The sequence below is a fragment of the Homalodisca vitripennis genome, chromosome 4 (assembly GCF_021130785.1).
Source record: "Homalodisca vitripennis isolate AUS2020 chromosome 4, UT_GWSS_2.1, whole genome shotgun sequence".
Classification (NCBI taxonomy): Eukaryota; Metazoa; Arthropoda; class Insecta; order Hemiptera; family Cicadellidae; genus Homalodisca; species Homalodisca vitripennis.
Window position 1 is genome coordinate 95,366,573 of NC_060210.1, and position 25,826 is coordinate 95,392,398.

General features: G+C 34.0%; 1 protein-coding gene across 3 annotated transcripts in view; it reads right to left on the reverse strand.

Moving 5' to 3' along the window:
- Positions 1 to 25,826, reverse strand: part of LOC124359811 (mannosyl-oligosaccharide 1,2-alpha-mannosidase IA) — a 235,170-nt gene that overhangs the window by 25,968 nt on the left and 183,376 nt on the right. The window contains exons 1-4 of one of the 3 annotated variants that reach the window (XM_046812857.1): positions 9,392 to 9,679; positions 6,909 to 7,486; positions 2,420 to 2,638; positions 265 to 444 (exon numbers count right to left, since the gene is read on the reverse strand). In XM_046812857.1, coding sequence (XP_046668813.1) covers positions 265 to 444; positions 2,420 to 2,638; positions 6,909 to 7,486; positions 9,392 to 9,578 — 1,164 coding nt within the window. In that variant the 5' untranslated portion in view covers positions 9,579 to 9,679. Of the gene's footprint in view, positions 1 to 264; positions 445 to 2,419; positions 2,639 to 6,908; positions 7,487 to 9,391; positions 9,680 to 25,826 lie in introns of those variants that run through there. The other 2 variants (XM_046812859.1, XM_046812858.1) reach the window with 2 other exon arrangements.

The window sequence follows — 25,826 nt, forward strand, 5'->3', positions numbered from 1 at the left end:
AATACAGATCTAGTTCAAGATGCTATATCATTTAGTTGCCTTGACTTAGTGTCTTTGATCACAGAAAGTCTACCTTCGTGAATAAAGATGTATTAGAAATTTTAAACTCAGACAACCAAACATGAGTTTGTGTGGCTACACCTCAACTACACTGACTGGATTGACAAATTACCCTCAAAAGAAGTGACGTCAAAGATGTCCAACATATCAATTTCTATCATTACCCTGTAATATCTCAGTGTACTGCCGACCATAGGTACTTACCCCAGTCTTGGTGTTTATTAGAGCATTAGGGATGCCTGTTTGTGTCTGGAATGCTGGCAGCAGTTTCTGGGCTGTATGCTCTGCTTTGTCCCGGAACATCACATCTCCCGTCAAAGCGAAACATGTCAGCAGCCCTCCCACGAATCGGATGTTAGTCTCAAAAACTGACAAATCCACACTCTGTAATAAAAAGTTTGCATTTTAAATAAAGGATGCCTGTTTGTGTCTGGAATTCTGGCAGCAGTTTCTGGACGTATGGTCTGTTTTGTCCCGCAACATGATATGTCCCGTCAGGGTGAAACACGTCAACAGCCCTCCCACGAATTGGATGTTAGTCTCAAAAACTGACAAATCTACAACCTGTAATACAAAGTTTGCAATTTACATAAGAGGTGCCTGTTTGTGTCTGGAATGCTCGCAGCAGTTTGTGGGCCGTGTGCTCTGCTTTGTACTTGAACATGACATCTCCCGTAGGCTAAGCACGTCAGCAGCCCTCCCACGAATTGGATGTTAGTCTCACAAACCGACAAATCCACAACCTGTAATATAAAGTTTGCATTTTACATAAGAGGTGCCTGTTTGTGTCTGGAATGCTGGCCGCAGTTTGGGGGCCATGTGCTCTGCTTTGTGCTGGTACATGGCATCTCCCTTCAGAGCAAAGCACGTCAGCATCCACCCCACAAATCCGATATTTAGTCTTCAAAACTGACAAATCCACACTCTGTAATATAGTATGGCATTTTAAAATTTAAATCGAGTAAAACATATGAAAACTTTAATACACATTAAATTAATTATACCTAAAGGAAATCGATCAGTAACAAAATAATCTTAGATAGTTCATGTTCGGTTAAATTAAAAATTATTGAAGCAAAATTAGAGAGTAAACTTGTTAATATGAGTCTGTTCATCAATAAGAACACTAACATAAAGTGATACAAATTGAAGTAGTGTATCGTTGTTAGTTTGTATAATCCTGTACGTATGAGTTACATTGATTAAAGCGCAAAAATCTAAGATTTTCTGATCAAAGAGCATATATTGACAATAATCAACGAATAATTACTTATAATGTTTAATCATTTTGCCTTACGTTCTTCTTTTTCATTCATTAGATTAGTTTACATTAGTTCACACCCAAGCTTATAAAATGAACTAAGTTTTTATTTAACTATATATAATTTGAATATTTAAACTAAAGTAATGTAGTAGATTATGAGTTGAGTAGGTGGTTCTCAATATTAATATTTAGCTATGAAATATGTGAAGCACTATTTAAACCTGCTTTAGAAGCATAAAAGATTTTACACATGAAAGATTAAAACAAGAAACTTAGTTTCTGTGAGGCGTGCCAGCAATGAATTTTAGAAAATTTATTGCCGCTGAATAAACATGTGCCTCTAATAAACCAAATCAAATAAACTTTAACATTTTGAAACAATCATGGAGGAAAATTAGACTAGCAAAGAATTTAAATACATGAATGTTCAGTGTTGTAGAATGCCTTTACATGGTAATAAATAACTACAGTATAATAATTAACAGTAAGATCCTCTGTGGATTAAACTAATATACTTATTATTTCGGTTATCTTTAAAGAAAACTCAGTAAAAAAAAAAATTAGGTATGAAGTACTAAAAATATTAACCCTTGATTTGGCTAAGATGTACACTTAAAACTGTTTCAGTAATAATGGAAAGTCAAGATAAGCAATTAAATCACATAATTATATAAATATGGATGTTGTACCTCTGTAAAATGATTTGTTTTTTCACATCTGATAGCTGACAAAAGTAACATTATAAAATAAAACAGAACATTTTAAATTTAGTTTATTGGACAAATTTATACTATTTCAATGTGTTCAGAAACTTTAGTAGTTGTGGACAACTCTAAAAATCAGAGATATTTTACACAATCATTCTTTCAGTAAACATTTTCTTATAATAAATGTTTTACAATAAACTCCATCCTTATTCTTAAAGACTGCAAGATTATATTTTTTGGACTGTTACTTTTTATAATGCAACCATGTACGTAGCTAAAGAAGAGCTTACAATAGTACTGATAGCTATTGTCGTTTAGACTAAGAAAAGGTTTCATGAAGATTTCTTATTGCACTAGGACTTGAAAATGCTGTAAATTCCTAACGTACCAGCTGGTCTAGGCTGTAGTTGTCGGCGATCCAGTCTCGGCCCTGCTTGAACTCGTCCATAAGTCCCATGATGTACAGGGTGTCCAACCCGTCCATGATGGTGGCTCCTAGTGATGCAGAGCCGAAGATGCTGCCGGAGTGTCCTCGCTTGCTCACCGGACGCAGCTCGTTCTTGCCCCAAGCATAGCGCACATAGTTGTCCCACGAGTGTTTCATCATCTACAACATAATGCCCATTGTCATTACAAGAGCAACATTTTGAATCATGCTGACAACATCATTAGAGATGATTACAAGTTTTTACACCACACAAACCTCATGAATTACACATCAAATACAGAACATCGTGCACTTAAACTAAACAATTCCTGTCAAACATTTAAACAATTCAACAACCCTGTGAAGTATACGTTACATGCAGCATTATAAGGACATTGTCAGATAAAGATTTACAGAACAAGAATTATAGCCACGCTTGCTCCAACAGTTATAAATCTTTATATTTATGTTGATATTATAAATAGCTTAATCAGATAGGACGAAGTAGCAAACAATTTTTATTAATTCAGATTTATATAAACTAAGCAAAACCTAAATATAAGGATTTGAAACACTCCAATCAGATTATGTCTTTTAAAATCACTAAAACCCTATGTAGGATAATAATTAAAAATTGCACCTTGAAAGAAAGGGAAGGTACATACTCTTTAATATTATTTAAAAGTGCTACCCTTCCTTGGAGGACAAAAAATTTAAAACTAGATTTTTGTTTGGCTGAGCTTGTACATAATAAATACAAGCAATGCAAATGTCCCTGAAAATCTACCAACCTTTGTGTGCTGAAAAAAATCAAAATTTAGGCTTACATTGTACATATTACCATTATAAAATGTTTGAATTATATACCACAATGCATACAACACACTAAATGAGATAAAAATTGAAAACAAGTTTCAAAACTGTTAACCCATCCAGTTTATGCGGCCACAACAAAAGATCCCTTCCTCATTAATACATAACAAACAATTCAATTTTTCACAGGTTTTATATTAGAATGGTACGAAACCAATATGTTCATAAAATGTTAGTTAAATTAAGATTAAAACAGATGCACTTCCAAAATGAGTATACAAGATATTATTTATTTGTACTGGAAGCAATGTATAATAGTAAATCATTTTTAAAAAAATACTAAAGAACTTGCCAATTAGCTTAAAGTGTAGGCCTACTACACATTTCCAAACTTTCGAAATCTATTAAAAATGAAAAAGTTTTCGGAGACAATGTTATAAACTTTAACATTTTTTTCGATGGAACGAGAAAGTTCTGGAATGTTATAGTGACAATTTTTAAAATTTTATAAGACCCTAAATCTGCAAACACAATACTCCCATAGCGTACTTGAAAAAGCATGAAAAAGAAGAATTTTGTTTGTAGCACACTTCTTAGATACAGTACTAGTTACTTTAATTTGATTCTGTAACTGAATAATATAAAAACTGCAAACATAGAACATTAAAGTTGTCCAACATGGGTTGTTAATTACTTTTACGATACATTTACTATGAATGTAATTTCCCATAATTATGACAGACTCAACTAAATCAAGTTTTCCCTCAGGAGCAAGCTTAGATTGCCAAGTCCCACAATATCCTGTAACAGTAATGGAAAGGAAGCTTCCAAGCCACTTCAACATCCATTTACCACTTGCATAATTACCGTTAAATAACCTTATAAACTGTAACTAGATTTTATTTTGCATTCCTGTTAAGAAGATATTTATGAAAAACAAGGTAAGTTATTCTTTAAATTGCCATCTGTCTTTAATTACAATAATATTTTAGTAGCTTCATGATGTTTATTTATTAATAAAATAAAACATTACATATGTATAAACTGTGTGTATGTAACTGGTGTTGTTGCTAGTCAGTGGTAAGTGACATTGTGTTATACTGAAATAGCTTTATGATAACATAAAACACAAATGTTTTATGTTCTTTATTAATAACATAAAACATTACATATGTATAAACTGTGTGTATGTAACTGGTGTTGTTGCTAGTCAGTGGTATGTGACATTGTGTTATACTGAAATAGCTTTATGATAACATAAAACACAAATGTTTTATGTTCTTTATTAATAACATAAAACATTACATATGAATAAACTGTGTGTATACTGCTGTTGTTGCTATTCAGTGGTGTATGATATTGTTTAACACTAAAATAGGTTATGTTTTTTCTTCTTTGAAGAATTGATAAAATGAATGCGTTAAAAACACTTCATGAAGAGATTTAAAGCAGTTTATGTACAGCAATTTAACTGTGATCGTCAACGGTACCGAGGTACCACTTCTCGTTCTCATGCAAGACTTGACTAATACATAAACATGCAGATACCCTGCCTCCCCTATGTCTCCTTCTACGCTTTTACCACCCCCCTCCCTACAATCATGAATATTCCCCTCAGGGACGACTTCAAACTGTGTGCTTCCAAAAGCTACCAACACCTATCATGAGCAAACTACAAAAATATGTTGGACTTGTGATTCCATTCAAATGAAAGTAATGTAAGGAGATATTCATCAAAAATCCAAAACGTTCCTAAAGTGTACACCTGGAAATGTGTTATTTAATATACAAACACTCTTAAACAAAAATGACCCGATGAATCTTTGTAAAATTTTTAAATATTAAAGATAATGATTGTATTCATTTATAAAAACTTATGAGTACTGTCAAATTACTTGGTAAAATTTTTTGTTTCTAAGTTTTTAAAGAGAAATTGTCAGAAAATAGTTAGTACATACCAGAAAATATACTGCACATACGGATTTAGTTGTATATAAAATTAAAACAAATTTGATATTTTTGTATCCTAAATGTATTATATCATTTTTATTTATAATATTTAGATTTATTTATTAAGTGCTTGCGCTAGAGAATGTGCAAGTGTAATATTGTAATTATTTATCAATATTTATTTTGTGTATGAAAACCACCATATTCAAGTAGAGAATCTTGGGATAAATTTCTTAGCCATTAAAATACCACAGATTTATTTCGGATGACCAATTTTGAATGCTTTATAGAAGTTTTTATCAGTAATCAATACGAATCATGTTCCCAAATATTTGGAAGTGTAATATAGTATAACATAATGTATGAGGCAAATGAACTTTTAAATTTTGTTGTACATCTTATGTAATGAATTTATGTTACACATATTTGTTTTCATAATTTAAAAACTGTAAAGTTCTGGAATATGCATTTCTCATACAGTATTAAATAAAGAGAATCTCACACAGAATAAATTAGGAGGATGTGGCATGTAGAATATCTTTTTTAATTAGGAAAATACTATAGATTAATGTGTACGGCAAACACTTCCTATCACCAGCAACACTACACATACTCCTGATAGATGGACATTCCTTATAATTACCTAATATTTGAAAACAATAGCATTTTTATTAAAATGTTATTTCTTTACCACTGCTTCTTTTTTCTTTTTTGGGAACATAAGTGCAAAACTCAGGTTCACAGATTATTACTTATAGGTGTTTGTTTATTTTAAATAGATGTTAAATTTGGTGACAAAAATTTCTTTACACATTTGCTTTTCTTGAACCAACAACTCAACTTAATCTTTGATGTAAAAATTCCCACCTCTTGCTGGTTTCTGTGTGTAAAACATGCATGTTATTGATATAATATTCATCAAAATTTTATTGATATAATATTTTTGAAATGTTATTGATATAATTTTTTTAATGTTACTGATATAATATTTTCTGAAAATGTTACTGATATAATATTTTCTGAAAATGTTACTGATATAATATTTTCTGAAAATGTTACTGATATAATATTTTCTGAAAATGTCACTGATACCATTGAAATGGGCTAGAGACTGAGTGCGATAAAGCATGCACAAAATCAAAACCATTCAACTGTGTCGGTACATTCAGAATTCATAAAAAGTTTTAACATATTTGTTGAAGACATTTTTAAAAATGAGGTGGACAATATAAAGACAAAACAGATCTGTAGTAAGCAAATTGCTAAAAACAGTTGTCATGTATGGAAAAAAATCCCATGTTAGGTCTGGAGTCCTTAGTTTAATTTGATGACAAAGGAAAAATTATGATATTTCAAATTGTAACAAGAAACATTAATAAAAAGTGCTAAAATATGTTTCATTGGTGTTTTTCATAACAATTAACATAACAATATGGTGATGACGACTTTAATAGAAATGTTTGGGAACATTATTGTCATATTACTAAATTCATAGGAGAATTTCATGGCTGTGCAAGGTCACAGCCAGGTTTTGCCCTTCGTTATACCAGTTATTTAAAAGTAGGACTTTTTTAAAACAACCATTTATCTGACGCTTTGAATTATAGTTTTAATAAACACTAGTTACATATGCCAGAGACTTGGTTGTTTAACATCATTACTGATGTTACTACAGACAATTAGTTACCTGTTTGACAACGTTTCTGCGGGAAATAGTCTGTTCATCCAGGCCGACAGTGGTGTCATTGATCTGGTACCACTGGGCGGGGAGGCGGTTGGCACTGGTTGTGAATCTCGTGGTTGCCACTGTTCTCGCTGGTCTTGTCAGTGCATCTGGTACTAGTGTTAGTGGCGGTGGCTGTGACAGCGGATCTAGTATTGGAGTTAGGGTTGGTAGATGTGTCGCCAGACTTGGTACCGAAGTTAATGCTGGTGGTTGTGTTAGCAAATCTGGTACCGGAGTCAGTATTGGTTTTTGTGTCAGTGGATCTAGTACCGGAGTTAGTACTGGTCTTTGTGTCAGTGGATCTGGTACTGGATTTACTATTGGTAGCTTTACCATCAGGTCTGGTGAACGGGTCGATGTTGATGCTGATAGTCGTCGTACCAGTGATCTTGGCAGTGATAACACATTCTCAGAAGAGATGTACTCCAGAGGCTGTCCTAGGTCCGGCAGTCGATATGAATTTACCATTACCAGCAGTAACAGTACTAGTAACACTAACACTGAGCCGAACCGGAGAGCCATCACGTGCTTGAACACACCTGTGGATATTGGGAACTAAGGATCTCAACTGCTCACCACCACCACCTCCTGTTGCATCCTCCTTATGGAATGCTGTCTTTCTATCTCTAATCTAATTCAAATTTCTCTTTGAAGTAGATTAAAGTAAGAAATACGAGTATAAAGATCTGAAGGAAGAGAAATCTGAGTTTTGAATGATACATGTTTTAATAATTTGTATGGTTATAAATGGTTATTGAGTCATTGATGGTTTAAATTTATTTAATGAAAGAAAATTACTTTACACTTTAAGAATGAAAGTATATAAAATTTATAAAAGGGGTGAGAAATGTGGTATCCTGTCTTGTCTTGATGGGCAACTTGTCACAGCAAAATTAATAAAATACTAATATTAATAGTAATCTCTAGGATTCCTTTCAATTAATACATTTTAGGTAAACTTATCACACAATGACCTTCTGCGTATTCAAAGCTTTAATCTAATTATTACTAAAAACTTGACTTTTGAACCTAGCACTATTAGCAAACTTTTGAAATCAGTAGATAGCAAGTTTCTTGTATTTGCTGGACAATATATTCAACAAAATTATTAATACAAAATAAGGTTTAGAAAAATGTTTACCGATTTTAGTTATAAATTCTTAACATTAATGATTCAAAACATTCTATTCTTAACCACTGATGGAAAACAGTTTTCTCGCCGTTCTCTAAAAAGATAATGACTGAAAGTTTTCATTAAAACAATTTAACTAAACTTTAAACTATCATCCAAGAACATAAGCCATATATTGGGAAGAAAAAATCATCAAAAACTAAAGTTAAAACTAAGCTTACTTTGTTATCGTAAAGCATATAAGATTATCAGTGTCATACAATTTCTCACTTACCTAGACGGATGTTAAGAAGTGAAAAGAAAGGTTTGATTGTTTGTAATATCCTTTAGAATTATTGGTTGTGACACTAGTTATGTTTGGTATAATTGCAGTTATAAGTTTTGTTTTAATTTTATATGATGCACCTCTGAGAAAAAATGATACTTTAATATTTGTGTTTTCAGTGGATATTTAGAGATTTAAAAAAGTATAATTGAAAAAGGGCAGTACAACGATTCAAAATTCATCTTCAGTGGACCTTTAGCTCTCTGGTACATTTAGTTTTTCTTATTTTTATAACTTTACACGTTAATCTTGACCATAAATTGTAGTTGTACAGGGTAAACAAACATTATTTCATAACATTGTACTACGTATACAGTGATTTATTTGCCAATTTATTAAAATAAATTTAAAATATTTTTAAGTGTTTTTTATATTTCTCTCTTTACAAAATAAATAAATATGTGACGCCTACTCCAGAAGAAAAAGAGAATTTGTATTAAATAGAATTTTAAACATTACTTTCAAGTGGTTGAAATTAGTAGCCTCGACTTAGTTTGACTAAGTTGTATGATCTTAGCTGTGTGGACTGCAGCACCACCCATTACCTCCTTCAGGTACTTTTATAGGCTTTTTTAACCTCAGATATATCATTTACGTTAATAAAAGAGAAACCTTGTATATTTACTAAAAAAGTACTTAAAAAAAAACACAGGTTGGATCAAAAAATATCATAGAACCTATAAAGATTTTTAATGTTACTAGATTATGAGGTTTGCATGATTATAAAGATTATAAGTCAACGACTCCGTCTTTAAAAAAATGTAGTAATGCAATCACTGTTTTAAATCTTTCAAAAATGATATTAAAATTGGTTTCATAATGAAGCCTTTCATATATTTACATGGTCAGGGACATATCAAGTATGTACAGTACAAACCACTGATAATTCAATTTTAATTTCATACTTCTTCAGATTTTATAGATGTAAGTTCTTATCAATTATCCAAAAACATGGTTAAATAATACATTAGACAGATGGTTTCATACTTCTACATCTCCTCCGCATGCAGCATATCGGCAAATGTATTAAGTATCTGTAAAGGGTTCCGAACACGGACAATGAGGCCCAAATATCATTAGTGCTAACGTACTGGAATCGAACTGTACAACAAGGAACACTGAACTGACTCAGAGAGTGTACTATCTGCGAGAACAACATGTAAAACGTCCTCATCTTGATCTTAAACTACACACCAGTCCACCTCAACTTCTAAGGTAAGAAATCTTGAGAAGTCGGGGGTGGAGTTCACTCGGCCATGTTCGCACCAGAACTGCACACCTCGTGGCCGAGTTCTTTATCATAGTACAAATAATGTAAGTTCCATGAGAGCCATAAAATGTTCTGATAGTAGGGTAGCACTTGTTTAAACAGCAGGGAAGGGACATCTACTACAGCAGTATGTTTGTGGCTGAACAGGATACATTACGAACACTGCCATTGTTGGTAAGTAAGAATGCTTTTCTATTTTGGAAGCTTTTTCTACATAATATGTGTTTTTTTAATAGCCGAATATCTTCAAAGCCAGTAAATCATTTTGTGAAATATTTATAATGCTAAAATGGAATTAAATAAAATCTTATGAAAGCGTTTAATATGAAATTGTTAAATGTCATTTGAGATGCTGCAAGCCTTTTATTTTAGAGCCAATATATTGGGAAAGTAGCTATTTATGGCTATAACAGTGTTATCGTAGAGCTCCCTAGCTAGCTGCTGAAACCTCCAAAGACCACTGGGCAGTGGTAGGTATTGGAAAAATCTTAATTGTTGTAGTAGTATAATTCTAATTAATATGAAAATATTTATTAAAATATAACAATTTATGAAAGTTTTTATGTAAATGAAACGGTTTCATCTCACTAAGACCATAAGACCAACGGAAAAATTATCGCCAACGGAGGGACAGGCACCATCATACAACCTAATGTTGCTTAGAAAAATGAAACTTTTTGAAAAATTTCAAGTTTATACGTCAGTTTGTTCTTGACATATTGTGCAGAAAAGACAGAAATGAAAATTATCCACCTCCTTGAGAGATAGGCTTTACTAACGGTCAGTCAGTAACATAAACACCTACCATTTCTATTCCTATTTGTTCATCAATGTCTTCCTCTATCTGTTTTTTTTTTTTTTTATTTCACAAATAATAGGATAAGTATCATTTATTTATTACTTGTGTGGAGTAGTTACTGTCAAACGCATGTGTTACAGTACATTACAGCTAGAAAGGTATTGTATGTAGTAACTATGTAGGCTTCACATAATCCATCCAATCATTGAAAAGCAGCACACACAAAATCTTATAAAATAAATTGATTCTGTAGTGAATGTAAATACTTTACTAAGGCATGCTTCTAAAACATGGACACCAGAAAGGATGGAAATTTTATTCAAAAGTCAAACAATTACCTAATTGATTTTACATTATAGGAGTATAACATACATAGATTTACACAATTACTAATCCATTATACAGCACAAAATTGTTATACAAGTAGCTACTACGATATTCAATTTAAAATACAGTACTGTTTTAATATTTTATTGTTAAAATTTATTTGTATCCTAATTGCTTGAGGATAATTTTGCATTTCTATCAGACATCAAATGCCTAAAATACCTCCTAGCCATTTTAAAACTTGTAACTGACAAAATCATAATTATTGTAATGGGGTAATTGTACTCGTACATTTACAATATTAAATTTGAAATGAAGGAACATTATAACGAGGTTTTGACAGTTGATGTACATACTCATAAATTCTTTCTGTAACCAAAAGTCATTTCTAAAATTTTGAGACTTAGTGTTTTTACCAAAAACGCAGATTCAAAACCAGCAAATGTAGTTTTTAACAAATTGGGTAGTTAAAAATTGTCAGGTTGTACCCAGACTGTATATAGTTAATGTTAGGTTATTGTTCTTGTCACTGATCACACTCATTTACCAAATTCAGAACATAAATAATTAAAGTGGCAAAAGAAGTAATGATACAGACTGTTAATATTTAAAATACAGTACATAGATTTAGATTGATATTTTAAACAAACCATCTTGAATGAACATTTTGATTTTGGGTGATCCACAGAATTACCCATTGTATATTCTTGAAATAGGGTAAAATCAATCCAACTACAAGGCACCTAGCCTAATATTGTTTATAAAACCCTCGACTCAAGACTCAAAACTCAAAGGCCGGTATGTCCATTCCAGTTTTTATTAAAATCTATTCAAAAGGTGTCTATAGTAGTAGTCAAAAAGGTTTTGACCCTTGAGAGATGCGTTAAATACAGTGGTCAATTGCGATGATACATATATATATATATATATATATATATATATATATATATATATATATATATACACATAGATAGATCATTGTTTTCATTTACACATTACAACTAAGGTAGATTAGAAAGGTTCCTACCAGGACATAACTAATAAAATAATTTGATTTTTCTTACAATTGGATAGTGGGTTTTTATGAATGTTTTACAAGAGTAACAAATGCAATAAACCAACACAATATCAATTTTTAATTCATGTCTATTTATTAAAACTCAGTAGCAACTAAACCTGTTGTAAGTTTATGATTGTTTTGACTTTTTTATTGGATTGGCTCTTATTATTTTTTAAAAAAGTGAATGTTATTTTTAGTTACATTTATTTACAAAATGCACATTCTTTTATAACAAATCTAAAATAGTGATATGCTTCCTTTAGAGTTTATAATTTGTTGGGTGGTTTTTTATTTGCTTATTTATTTTACCACAAGCAAAAATGTGTTATCATGAAAAGTGGGTGCAGCCAAAACCATGTCAAATGATAACACATCCTACGATAAGAAATCACTAGTGCAAAATGATGCCATGCTTTTTATCATAGTTCTTTGCAGTTAAAACTGGTTTTGTTATAAGACCAGGACCTACAAGACAATTTAAGGTCATCAATATAAACCTTAATGTACATATATATACAGGGTGATTCATGAAGTTCTCCCCCCACTTCTACAGCACATTGTACTAGTAAAAATAATGAAAAAATGTTATATAAACATAGGTCCAAAAACGCTTCGTTAGCGAGTTACAGCTAGCGAAAGATTTCACCTGAATTCCTGGGTAAAGAGTAAAATAAAGTCATACTGAACTTTTGGAAAGGTTAATTAAGTAAGAAATATCGTGGATTCTTATGTATTTTTACCTGATAAAGCTAAATAAAATAGGTTTCAGAACTGTACCTGTAGTAGTTTTTGAGGGATTCAGGGTTAAATGCAAAAATTGGGGCACAAAACAATGTTTTTTTAAGTTTGATGTAAAAATAACTTTGTTAAATTGGTAATAAATACATAAAATCAACAGACATTAATTGTAGAGAATTTTAATTCTGAGAAAATTGATATAATCAAAGTCTAAAAATAAAACAGAAATAAGTACCAAAAAAATCGATTTTATTCAGTATAATACATTACTTGCTGTAAAGAAATACCGTACGGTATTTAGTTAAAATAAAACAAAAACAAAATGTTTGTTCCTTAATGATGAGACAAATTGAGAAAAACAAGATTGTTAAATAAATTTGTTTGTAAATAAAAATATCATGTTTTATTACGTTGTATTTTTTTTTAAATAAAATTTACATCAAATGTTCGAAAATAAATGAAGCAAACATTTTCCCATTATTGTTTACTAATCATTGAAATGCAGTTTTTTGTTTTATTAATTTCTAAGTTGGTAACGCACGAATAACAGCTGATCAACAATGGTATTCTGTACTGTTACGTTAGAACTGTGTATTAGTGGTGTTTTGCAAGCTACAGCAGGAGATCGGGTTCTGTGAATCGTGTTATTAAATGCAATTTTTCTGTGAGTTATAATTCGATTGTTTATTCAGCGAAAAAATGCCTTACTTATTTACATCAGAGGAATACGCTGATATGGTTTTTATTTTGGGTTACTGTAATGGTAATGCTAGAGCTGCTGTAGAAGAATATGAAATACGTTACCCTAATAGGAGGATTCCAGATACCAAAACAATTTCAGGAAAACTTTTCGTACTCTTCGGGAAACAGGATCACTACCAAGTACTAGAACCAATTATGAACGAGCTGTCCAACTTGATGATGATATTGTTATTAATGCTGTTCATCGCAGTCCAGGTGTAAGTACACGACGTATTTCTAGGCGGATAGGAGTTTCGCACGTCACCGGTGTGGAGGTCACTTAATCGAAACAAATTTTATCTGTTTCATAAACAAAAGGTTCAACATCTACAGCTAGGGGATGGTCCGCTTCGCTTGGAGTTTTGCAACTTTTTGAATATTAATAATCAACTCTACAAGCATATTTTGTTTTACGGATGAGGCACAATTCACTCGGGATGGTGTCAATAACTTGCACAATGAACACTCATGGGCAGAAGAAAATCCACATGAGGTAGTGGACAGAACTTTCAACACCGATTTAGCGTCAAATGTCTGGTGTGGCCTTTTGCATAATCGGCTGATTGGACCTTTCATATTACCTGGACGCCTAAATGCTGAGTTCTATTTGCATTTCCTTCCAAGAAGAGTTGCCGAAGAGTTAGAGAATGTTCCTTTACATCTCAGACAAAATTTGTACTTCCAGCATGACGGAGCACCTCACCACTTTTCACGTGCCGTTTCTGCTTACTTAAATCATCAATTTCCTGGACACTGGATTGGTCGTGGAGGGCCTCACCCTTGGCCACCAAGATCACCAGATCTATCTCCATTGGATTATTGCATCTGGGGATGGATGAAAGACATTGTATACAAGACAAAAGTGAATTCTCGTGATGAATTAATTGCCCGTATTATGGATTCGGCTGTGCAGATTACAGGGAAGTCCTGAAAAATTAAGAAACGCAACAAAAGCAATACACAAACGTGCTGCAAAATGTATTGATAATGATGGCCTCATTTTCGAACATCTATTATTAAAAAGGTGCGTACGGTTGGCCCAACCTGATTAATTTTGCTTAAAACTAGTAATGTATTATACTGAATAAAATCGATTTTTTGGTACTTATTTCTGTTTTATTTTAGACTTTGATTATATCAATTTTCTCAGAATTAAATTCTCTACAATTAATGTCTGTTGATTTTATGTATTTATTACCAATTTAACAAAGTTATTTTACATCAAACTTAAAAAAACATTGTTTTGTGCCCCAATTTTTTGCATTTAACCCTGAATCCCTCAAAAACTACTACAGGTACAGTTCTGAAACCTATTTTATTAGCTTTATCAGGTAAAAATACATAAGAATCCACGATATTTCTTACTTAATTAACCTTTCCAAAAGTTCAGTATGACTTTATTTTACTCTTTACCCAGGAATTCAGGCGAAATCTTTCGCTAGCTGTAACTCGCTAACGACAGTGTTTTCGGACCTATGTTTATATAACATTTTTTCATTATTTTTACTAGTACAATGTGCTGTTAGAAGTAGGGGGAGAACTTCATGAATCACCCTGATATATATATATATTTACATTCTTCTATTGTTTTGACTTTTTACAGTGAATTCCCTTTTTTAAAGTCTTTATGTAATCTTTGTTACAATGTTACTAATGTTAAAAATACTTGAAGAGTGGTTTTGTAATAGCTTTTCATTGACTGGTTTAACAAAATAGGTGTACATAGTCAGATTTAGCCTGTAGAACACTCAATTTGTACTTTGTTAAATTTAAAACTCATTTACATAAGTCATGTATGAAAATAATACTGGTTGTGAACAATCAACCATGTCTCTTTTTTTTTTTTTATTGAAAAGAAATGTTTTTTATTATTGAAAAGAAATGTTTTTTTTTTATTGAAAAGAAATGTATTTTTCCAGTATTTTTAGACTATCACTTTAGAACCATTGGAACATGAACCTCGACCTTGGTCCACTAGGTTCATATAGACTAGCAGACTGAATGCTGATATCCACTGTCTATAACTGAATACTGATGATGATCACTGTCTGTAACTAACACATTTTATATTAAAGTGCCTTGATGTTTACAACAAATGTATGACAAGAGCGAAAGAAGCGAAATAGGACACACAGTGTAATATTGTTTTCTGTACAATATCTCTTTCTTAAGGTTAAGAGGGACTTCCCGTTTCAATTTTCACTTTAACCATTTTTTATGGTGTAGGGTACATTTATAAATGTAGAACACATTGTATTCTCAAATAAAATTTTTACAGAGAAAAAATAAAACACGATGTTTTTTAGAATAAATTATACACGTAGCCTCAAGAAAAAGGGACGAAATCAAATAATAGCAACTATCTGGCTGTAGACTAGTCAAATATTAGCAACCGTGTTTCTGATTAACTGTTGAATAGTACGGACTCAGGTGTAGTGGTGTCCGGGCCGGACGGGCTAGGCCGCGGTTCCCGCAGGCGATAAAGAGTCCTATCCCATTCATTCACCATTCACCCGGTAATGCATCATTTCAAGCTATAATGGACCTGCGAGCGCTGAATGGTCACGGGGCGACTGGGCCGGAACCACCTCTTCATTGATCACATCCCGGGCCTTGCCTTCCTCAGGTTGTTACTTCCATTGAGGGTCGGCTTCACGTCGAGAGGATTATATTTGCCAGACCCGCTGTCATTTACGCGAAACCAGGTGCTTCCCATTCATTAACGTTTTCGCTGAGGGGAGGTAAAAAATGTCAAATTTTTGTTTCATAGATTGGAGGAAGGTAGGGAATGGCGATAAACGTCTTACTTAATGTATCTACTTTTAAAAAGCATTTTCCCTGGCTGACTAATATAAAGACTGAGTATTTATTTCTGACATTTTAAACTTGAAATTGTGTACATTAGTTCAGTTTGAAGTGCTCATAAGGACTTGAATAAAAATAATATTGGATATTGGCCAAAATGTTCCACATTTCCTACAAGAAAAGTATGTGAAAACGTTTAAACTGCTATTATACCGATTAAAAAACGGAACTGCACAAATTTGGTAAACGTATTTGTTGGTGTGTCGCATTTCATAAAAATTTATAAAGTCTACAAAACGTTATTAATTAATGTAATATTTTAATACCGTCTCTGAGTTAAAAAAACCAAAATGAGAATTGAACTTATAAGATAAGAATACCTTTGAAAACTTTCATTTTAAAATTCACACTATTACATGTGTATGCGTATTAACGTAACTAATTAGGAAACGTGCAGCTCAAACAGCTCGAAAAGTTAAAATACTACACTACACTTTACACTTTGATCTTAGCCAAAAGGCCGATGCCCAATATGTCGAAGAATGAAATATTTACAACATGCTAGTGTGTGGTATCAAATCGAAATTATATCTTCGTGAATGACAATCAATTTGTAAGTAAGTAAAAGGAGCCAGAGTATAATATCCACGCAAGAAAAAACCTTAAGCACCGCAAGCCTCAAGTTATGTTTATATACGTTTTGAGGGGCCGAGACCGACCGCTAGAATGTTGGTACCGCGAAGCGGGCACATTTGTTCTGTAGTTAACACGCTTTTGGGAAACAAGCATCTACTCTGATTAGAGCAGGCCGCACTAAAATAGTCCGATGGCATTTCACTCGGCGTTGCCATATCGCCACTGACCACCAGCTGTTCCCGCTATGACGACATGGTCACTACTGTTTCTTTGATTCACAGGTATCTGTAAAACAGATTAAAGAATTCAAACGTACGCAAATGTGCCTGTGGTAAAATATAATGGCCTTTCTTTATTATAACAGATGTTGAGTTAAATCTGAAAATGTTCATACACGTAAAATTGGCAACAGTGGTTGGCGCGTGGTGTAAAGGGAGGATTGAAGCACAACAGCCACCATCATACATATTACTTTGGTGCAGGCTGCTCTAGTAGTTAATATCCGAAAAAAAGGATATTAATTGACAAGAAATATATTCCCAAGTGGGTGTTCTAACACCAGTGTGAGACAGTCCTCTGGTACACAATGCCCTTAGAAGCCATGCTGTTTCAGAAAGAGAACAGTAAAATGGAGTGTAAGAAAAATAAGTATGACGATCTTTCCTTGAAACTATAATTAAACACAGTTTTTTAATCACGATTGTCTGAGCGTCAGCGAAGATCTTACTAAAAATTTCTTTCTGTCTGTATATATGTATGTCTGTCCGCCGATATCTCGAAGACGAACCGACCTATTGACTTGAAACTGTGCACGAAGCTACATTTCTACATGAAGAACACTGATTTTGACTATGGCACGTATCACTCAATTGGAGTTAGCAAATATTTTTACACTGGTCTTATGGATCTTCACAAGGCAACGAGAACACATCAGAATAAATGCATTCGTAAACAAAATCTGTATACAGTACTCATAAGAGATTTTAACATGTGACATTTTAATACTATCCCAGTCTAATTAAACCAACACACACAACATTTAAATGTATAGTGACGTTTGTAGTCCTTTATACGTAAACATTGATATGAAGTCAAATTTGATAAAACATATGAATAAATCATGTGGCGTGGCGAGGCGTGATATCTCAGGAATGGTTTCATATGTAGACTTTAAACTTTGCATGAAACTGCATTCCTACATAGACGAGAATGAGTTCCATGATGGTGCATGTCCAACCATGAAATTCGGCTGAGCGTCATTATAGCGTATCACTCAGTACACTGACACAACTTCTCTTTTGTTTGCTTGGGCAAGTACAAATGTCTTTTCCGTATGACTGATTGTCTGACGTTTTACCTGTCAATAATGAAATGACCTATATACATGTAATTTGGCATTGAACTTCAGTGAAGCCTGTTGTTACGCGTCACAATACAAAATTAACAATACAAAAATCTTGATTTCAACTACAGCGCTATGGTTGTGCACGATATTGTAGTCTGATAACTAAGGATGCTCAACAGATTCTGGAACCTTATCACTTCAGTTCAAAGTATTAGAATTTCGATATCGGGCTACTTCAACAGCTAAGTAACCCGTTTTTCTTATTATTAAAGTCCAAAATCCTTATAACGCATGAAAATATTTGGATTCATAGCACTAAAATTAATTAATTTTGATGGAATCAAACATTTATAATTTCAGACTTTAAGATAAAGCCTTTAAACAGAGAACGAACGTACATCGACCTTGTTACAACACCCAGAATGTGTCACCATGAACATCTTAATGACTGTTCAGATGCCAAGAAGGAAATGAGAACATTTTTGATTTAATTTTCCGTTGCAGATCTCCTCGCGAATGTCGTCATTCTTTACAAGAGCTTCTGCGGTCACGAGACCCAATATTGTTTCGTACTGTTTTAATCTGCAGAATCATTCTTAACACTTGAGTTTCATAAAACGCGTTTCTTCCTTGATAGTTCATTAATTGTCGCATTAAATCGTAACTTGTCAGTAATATTTTCAGAAGCATTCCAGATACGTACAAAGTAATTTTTATGAAATGAAGAGATGCTCAAATTGTAAAATAGAACAAATAATGCTGTAAGACCTTGTTTTTTTAGGTCAGTAATAAGCGAGCAAAACAACATTAGAATATATTTTTAATTTTAAAAATAACGGACATTAATAATATTTGAATGCTGCGAACCGAAAACTTTAGACTCTATTTGAGGAACTGCAAACGAGCAATACAATTTTGAAAGCACAATGTGTTAAACAACTGAATCAGAACACAATATTAAGATAGAACGCGCTAAACATTATGTGTCACTCGTATAGTGCAATATGAAATGTTTAGCAAACACCCGAGGGAAATCGCTCTGGTGCAAACTCAATATTATTACTATATCGGGCCGGTCCACTCCATACTGGGCCGGTCCGGTAAACCTCCAGCAAAGTGGAGTTCTTAGAAACGGTGATTTTGCTGAGCAAGATGCACAAAAAACCAATATTGCCATTTATTCCTGAAATTGAATTTAGTTTCTCTACCTCTATCCCAGAAGCCTCTTAGAAGTATTATCGCTGAGTATTTTTTTAATTTTGAAAGATTTTCTAAATAAGTTTGATTTCACTGTACACGTTTGATGATTAAAATTAAGTTTTTATTATCATCCTATAAATAATAGCACGTATAAAGACTAAATTGTCCAGTTTTAAGAACAGTTTGAACTAATTATTCTGTTCACTAAAGGGTAGATTGATCAACAGTTAAATGTTTTGTAAGTTAACAACAGTACTACACTCATGCGGTTTAAACTTAGCTGCGCACGTCCTTCATAGAGCTGTGTTAAGTAAATCTGTAGGTAATGTCCATTCCACACAAGAACAAATCTTGACGAACAACAATCGGCCTCCGTGTTGACAATCACCATATTTTCAGTCGACACATATCAAAGGAAAAGTTTTGCTTTTTTTATATGTTTGATTTTGGCTACCAACAAAGCAGGAAATTTGATGGTATTCATGACATCAACCGGATAAGCATAAAAATACTCTAATCAGTAAAAAATTAAGTACTTGTACGTCCTTATTATCAATCTTCAGAGCAATAAAATTTGTTGGACTTTAAGGAAATAATTAATATACACGCTTAAAGATTTTGATTTTTAAAGTGTACACATTTATTTTAAACTATGTAGTACGAACAGTTTTAGATTTTTACTCGGTAATCAATAGCAGCATTGAAAAACAGGATTGATATTTGCATTAAAGAGGTAATTATAATTAGGGGCGTTAAAATATTAGGAGAGTAAGGTTTTTGTTATGGGCCTAAAGTTCTGACGGAGTCGATACCTCTTTTTATGGCATACGCCATTTTAAGGTGCTGCCATTGAAAGTTGTGAAAGATCAGTCCAGTTTCCTCAGTCTTGCTCGATCAGTATTAATGCGTTTAACATAGCCTCAATTATTAAAACATTTCTTATAAAGCGTAGCCTAAGCGTGCACAACCACTGAGATAAAATCAAAACAATTATTCAAATTAGTTATGCTACTGTAAAAATGTTATTTATTTATATGCCATGAAAGCAATAAATTATATATTGTTTTGATATTATAAAAGGTAACGCAGTAAGTACTGATTGTGTTGTGTAGTTGCAATTCCATTTTGTAGAAACATCAAATCTAGCGCAAGAAATCTTAGTATAATCCTACCTTCCTTATACATAGTTCCTTATATATAAGTTTTTGATTAACACATTTCATCGTATGGTCTATAATGCTTAATGTCCCGTCCGTCTGCATTTAAAAAGACATAACGTATACAGAAATCGTCAGTGAATAGCCAACAATACAAATATGTATACCATCTTCTTGTCCGAGAAATCATGTGGTTCCAACACGACGCTTTCTTTCTTAGTTACTTAATTGGCTGAAGCAGCTGCAGTTATCAAAGAAAACGACCCGTTATCGAACTTGTTCGACGATCAATGATTGTTCGATTTAAATGCAATCGTGTTGAAGGTCGTGGGCTATTAGCTGAGGACCTCAATATGGACAGTGCCTTGTCTTAGCAAATCTGCAATAACTAATTTATTTATTATTCTATTTCAATAACTTTTATGTCATTTGATTCGTGTTAAATTCGATTCTTGTAATTCTTTTGCAAAAAGTTGCTGGTTTAAAATAAAATTAAAGCAAAACTTTTAAGGACCGCAATTTTGTAAATGATAAAGATAATGCCATGACATTTTTTGAACTGACTGGCTTTAGTACCATAAACATTTGACCTAAATTTGGTTTTTTCCTGAGGTAAAGAGACAACTGTCCACGCACGTAGTCCTAAAAGGAGCTTTGCGCCTCCTTTTCTTATAATATTGTATCCTGATAATATGAGAATTTTACAGAAGCCCATCAGGTTTGGGGGCTCGTTCTCTGATGTCTTTAGGGCTGAGGAGATATGCCCCTTGGAATATTTTCCGAATTTTAGATATGGCAGGACAGTTTAGCCATATATCCTCCGCTGATTTCTCCGCTTCTCCGTAGAGTCTGCATTCCTTCATGAGGTGTCTTCTAAGGGAGCCATGTCCTGTTAGCACCCCTATTATCTCCTATATATACAGCCGCATTTGTAACTCACTGATAGGGTATACGAAATTCTAACCCACTTCTAGAAGTGCTGGAAAACACGAAATTTTGCACGGACGTAGCTTTTACCTTCAAACCTCCGGGAAAAGTCTGAAACCCGGATTTTTTTACTTTTAAACCCCTCATAAAAAATTCGCAAAGTTGCCATTTTTGGCCCTTGCAGGCTTTTCTTTGAAGCCCGATAGCGGGCGAACCGTTAGAGCTAGCTCGGATCTGAGAGAAAATCGTTAGTCGGGAATGAAGTGATCTACAAGAAAGGTCAAGTGCATTTTTGCTCTATCTCTATTGGTTTGGCCGCAAAAACGCAATTATGTGTTAAAATTTTCGCAATTTTCACTTAATCATTTACCTTCCAGGCTCGATAGCGGCCGAACCGTTGGTCGCAGCTCCAAAACAAATTTTCAATGGGATTTAGGAAACAGCGCGATCTACAAAAAAGGTCCAGTAAACATTTTGCCCTATCCTTAATGGTTTGGCCGGAAAACGCGTTTAAATGTGTCACTTTTTCTAGTTTTACTTCAGAATTTTGTTTCTTGCTTCTATATCAGCAGAAAAATTCAAAGTTAGGGTAAATTAAAAAGCGGATTTTAATACAAAATAAGACGATCTACAAAAAAGGTTCATTGACTTTTTGCCCTATCTCTATCGGTTTGGCCAATAAATGATAATATTTTGTAATTTTGACGTGAAAATGTTTTTACTGGAGACGATATCGGTTGACCCGTTTATTCCTAGCTTAAACTTAAACACTTTATTAAATAGCCATTAATAGGATCTACAAAAAAGGTTCAAGTAGCTTTTTTGTTGTATACCTTTCCGTAAGCCTGTTATACGCTCTCAATGGCAAAATCTTTTTTGTGAATTGGCAATTTTAGGGGTTTTTTATTTTTTTCCGAATAGAATTGGTACAATTAATAACAGTTTCCAGATTGAATTTGTATTACTTCGTAAACCAGTGACTAGTATAAGTGGCTAATAGAGCACATCGCGAATTGGCTGAGCGTTAGCAAAGGTTATTTTTAATTTTTTTAAACAGTTTATTTAATTCATATAATATATCAGATTTTGTTTATTTTTTATAACCATACGGTACTGTATCAATCTTATTTTATAGAACAATTCTTTTATCATCATTCGAGCTCAGTGCTAGCTAGCTTGGTTATCTCCTATATATACAGCCGCATTTGTAACTCACTGATAGGGTATACGAAAATTCTAACCCACTTCTAGAAGTGCTGGAAACACGAAATTTTGCACGGACGTAGCTTTTACCTTCAAACCTCCGGGGAAAAAGTCTGAAACTCGGATTTTTTTACTTTTAAACCCCTCAAAAAAATTCGCAAAGTTGCCATTTTTGGCCCTTGCAGGCTTTTCTTTGAAGCCCGATAGCGGGCGAACCGTTAGAGCTAGCTCGGATCTGAGAGAAAATCGTTAGTCGGGAATGAAGTGATCTACAAGAAAGGTCAAGTGCATTTTTGCTCTATCTCTATTGGTTTGGCCGCAAAACGCAATTATGTGTAAAATTTTCGCAATTTTCACTTAATCATTTACTTCCAGGCTCGATAGCGGCCGAACCGTTGGTCGCAGCTCAAAACAAATTTTCAATGGGATTTAGGAAACAGCGAGATCTACAGCGGTTAGTTTTAATTTTGTTTACACTAATTAATTCACTATAGCTGGCTAGTGCAGTCTTTTCTCCCAAGCTCTTTACTGCCTAAACCAGAGGTCGTAGATAAAATCCGACAGCACAATCCTCCTTCAAATTTTAAATTTTATACAAGAAAAGGTCCAGTCACCATTTTGTCGTATCTCTAACGGTTAAGCCGTTTAAAACGCTCTCAAAGTCAAAAGTTTGGGTAAATCCAGAAAATTAAAACTATGATATACAAACATAATCTCAGACTTTAGTTACCATCAAATTCTTCTTGTCTTCTAATTTCGCAAACACATAACTTAACTGTTCTATGATATCTATTGATTAATATTATATACTACACATCAATTGGCTGAGCGTTAGCGAAGCATTACGACCCGTACAATTCTTGAAACGGATACATGAAATTTGGAAACCTATGTCTGAATTAACCCCGGTAACATTAAACCCCCCCAGGGAATTTCCTGGCACGACCTCATATTCGAATTTTACCAATCACCAAATCTCATAACCCCCTTGGGAAGTTCCTAGTATGACCAAATAACCCCCTGATGTTTTAACCCCTGGTAACATTAATCCCCCCAGGGAATTTCCTGGGATGACCTCATGTCCGAATTTTACTAATCACCCAATCTCTTAACCCCCTCCCCTAGGGAAGTTCGTTGTATGACCAGATAAACTCCCTGATTGTCTTAACCCCTTGTAACATTAAACCCCCCCCCCCAGGGAATTTCCTGGGATGACCTCATGTCCGAATTTTACCAATCACCAAATCTCTTAATCCCCCCCCCTAGGGAAGTTCCTGGTATGACCAAATAACCCCCTGATGTCTTAACCCCTGGTAAATCCTATTAATGGCTATTTAATAAAGTGTTTAAGTTTAAGCTAGGATAAACCCCCCTCAGGGAATATCCTGGGATGACCTCATGTCCGAATTTTTACCAATCACCAAATCTCTTAACCCCCCCCCCCTAGGGAAGTACTGGTATGAACAGATAACCCCCTGATGTCTTAACCCCTGGTAACATTAACCCCCCAGGGAATTTCCTGGGATGACCTCATGTCCGAATTTTACAAATCACCAAATCTCTTAACCCCCCCCCCCCTAGGGAAGTTCCTGGTATGACCAAATAACCCCCTGATGTCTTAACCCCTTGTTAACATTAAAATCCCCCCTGGGAATTACTGGGATGACCTCTTGTCCGAATTTTTACTAATCACCAAATCTCTCTTAAATCCGAATCTGCAAGCGTACATCATGGGGGCCTGGGGCCGAAGGCGAGTCCATTCTTATATCCTCCTTACTCTGATATAGGAAAGATGCCCACCCTTTGGCACAAGGAGAGATACACGTTTTTGATTGCCTAAATCCTGAGGCCCTACTACAATTAAAGTATTTTGTCCTCTTTTCCAAATCGTTTACAAGAGTTTTGCTGTAGGAGAAAGCTATCCCGCAACCTGGCTCTGGCCCCACCATACTGGACTCCGCTCCCTTTTTAGCGATGGTATCTGCTTTTTCATTACCACCATGGCCCGGCATCCAACCGAGTGTTACTCTATTTTTCATAGCCAGTGCTACCAGAGCATTCTTGTATTCCCAGAATGCTTTCGAATCAAAAGACTAGCTTTCAAGTGCCTTCAGTGCAGTCTGGCAGTCAGAAAGTATTAGGTATTTTTCCCCTCTTTGCCTTACTTGTATGAGTCTTCTGGCGCATGATTATATTTCCATGACTCCCGCTTGGAAGACCGTGGCGTGTTTTCCCAGGGGCACTGCTAAGTTAACTCCTGGTCCGTAAATTCCCAATCCCGCTCTGGAGTCAGGGCGTGAACCATCTGTGTAAAACGTATGGACTCCTTTTTTAGGATAGGCCTCCTTTTTAATCCATTTCTATCTTTCTTCATTAGAGACTGTATATGATTTGTCAAACGATTGCTTCTGACACGTTGGTTAGCATTTCAGCCTCAGGAAATTCCTGGGTTATTTTCATGTTCTGAGGAGATAGTCTTTGTTACCTCTGTACATAGAAGCTTCATTGCGCTTAGAGCGGCTGTCCTCATCACCTTCTGCCCCACTGGAGTGTATCCCAGTACTACTTCCAAGTGCCAGGGTTCGACAGGAGCTCATCGCTCCTGTGATGCTTACGCAAGCTAGCCTTTGAAGACTCTGTAGCCTCTTGGTAGCTGTTTTTTTTTTGTTCTACTTTCGGCCATCACACTTATGCAGCATATGTGACCATTGGTTTTTTAATGGTTTCATATATCCAATAAATCATTTTGGCTTTCAAACCCATTTAAGTCCAAAGAGTCTCTTGCAGGACCCAAGAGCCATTGTCAACTTCTCATCCAGGATTACGCCCAGATACTTGACTACTTTGAAAAGTTGGTAAATATGGTTGAATTTAATTTACTACTTTTTAAAATATTAATTGTTCTGGAAAAATACATTCAGAGGGGAAACTAAGCACCGGAGACCCATATTTTGATGTATGTATATACTTTTGTCCAGATAGTTACGGGACACTATGTATAATAATCTATAATACATTGATTGAAAGTAAGTAATATTTATAATAATTATCATTGCTGAGTACAGATATATTTTATATCAAATCGAGATGTTGTAGGGCCCAGAGCTAGATTAGATGTAGGCCCTAACCAAGATTCAACGTCACTAACACAAAAGGAAGTTGCCGTATGTCAAAGTTTCTTACAGGATTTAACGTTGACAGCTGCCACTCCATA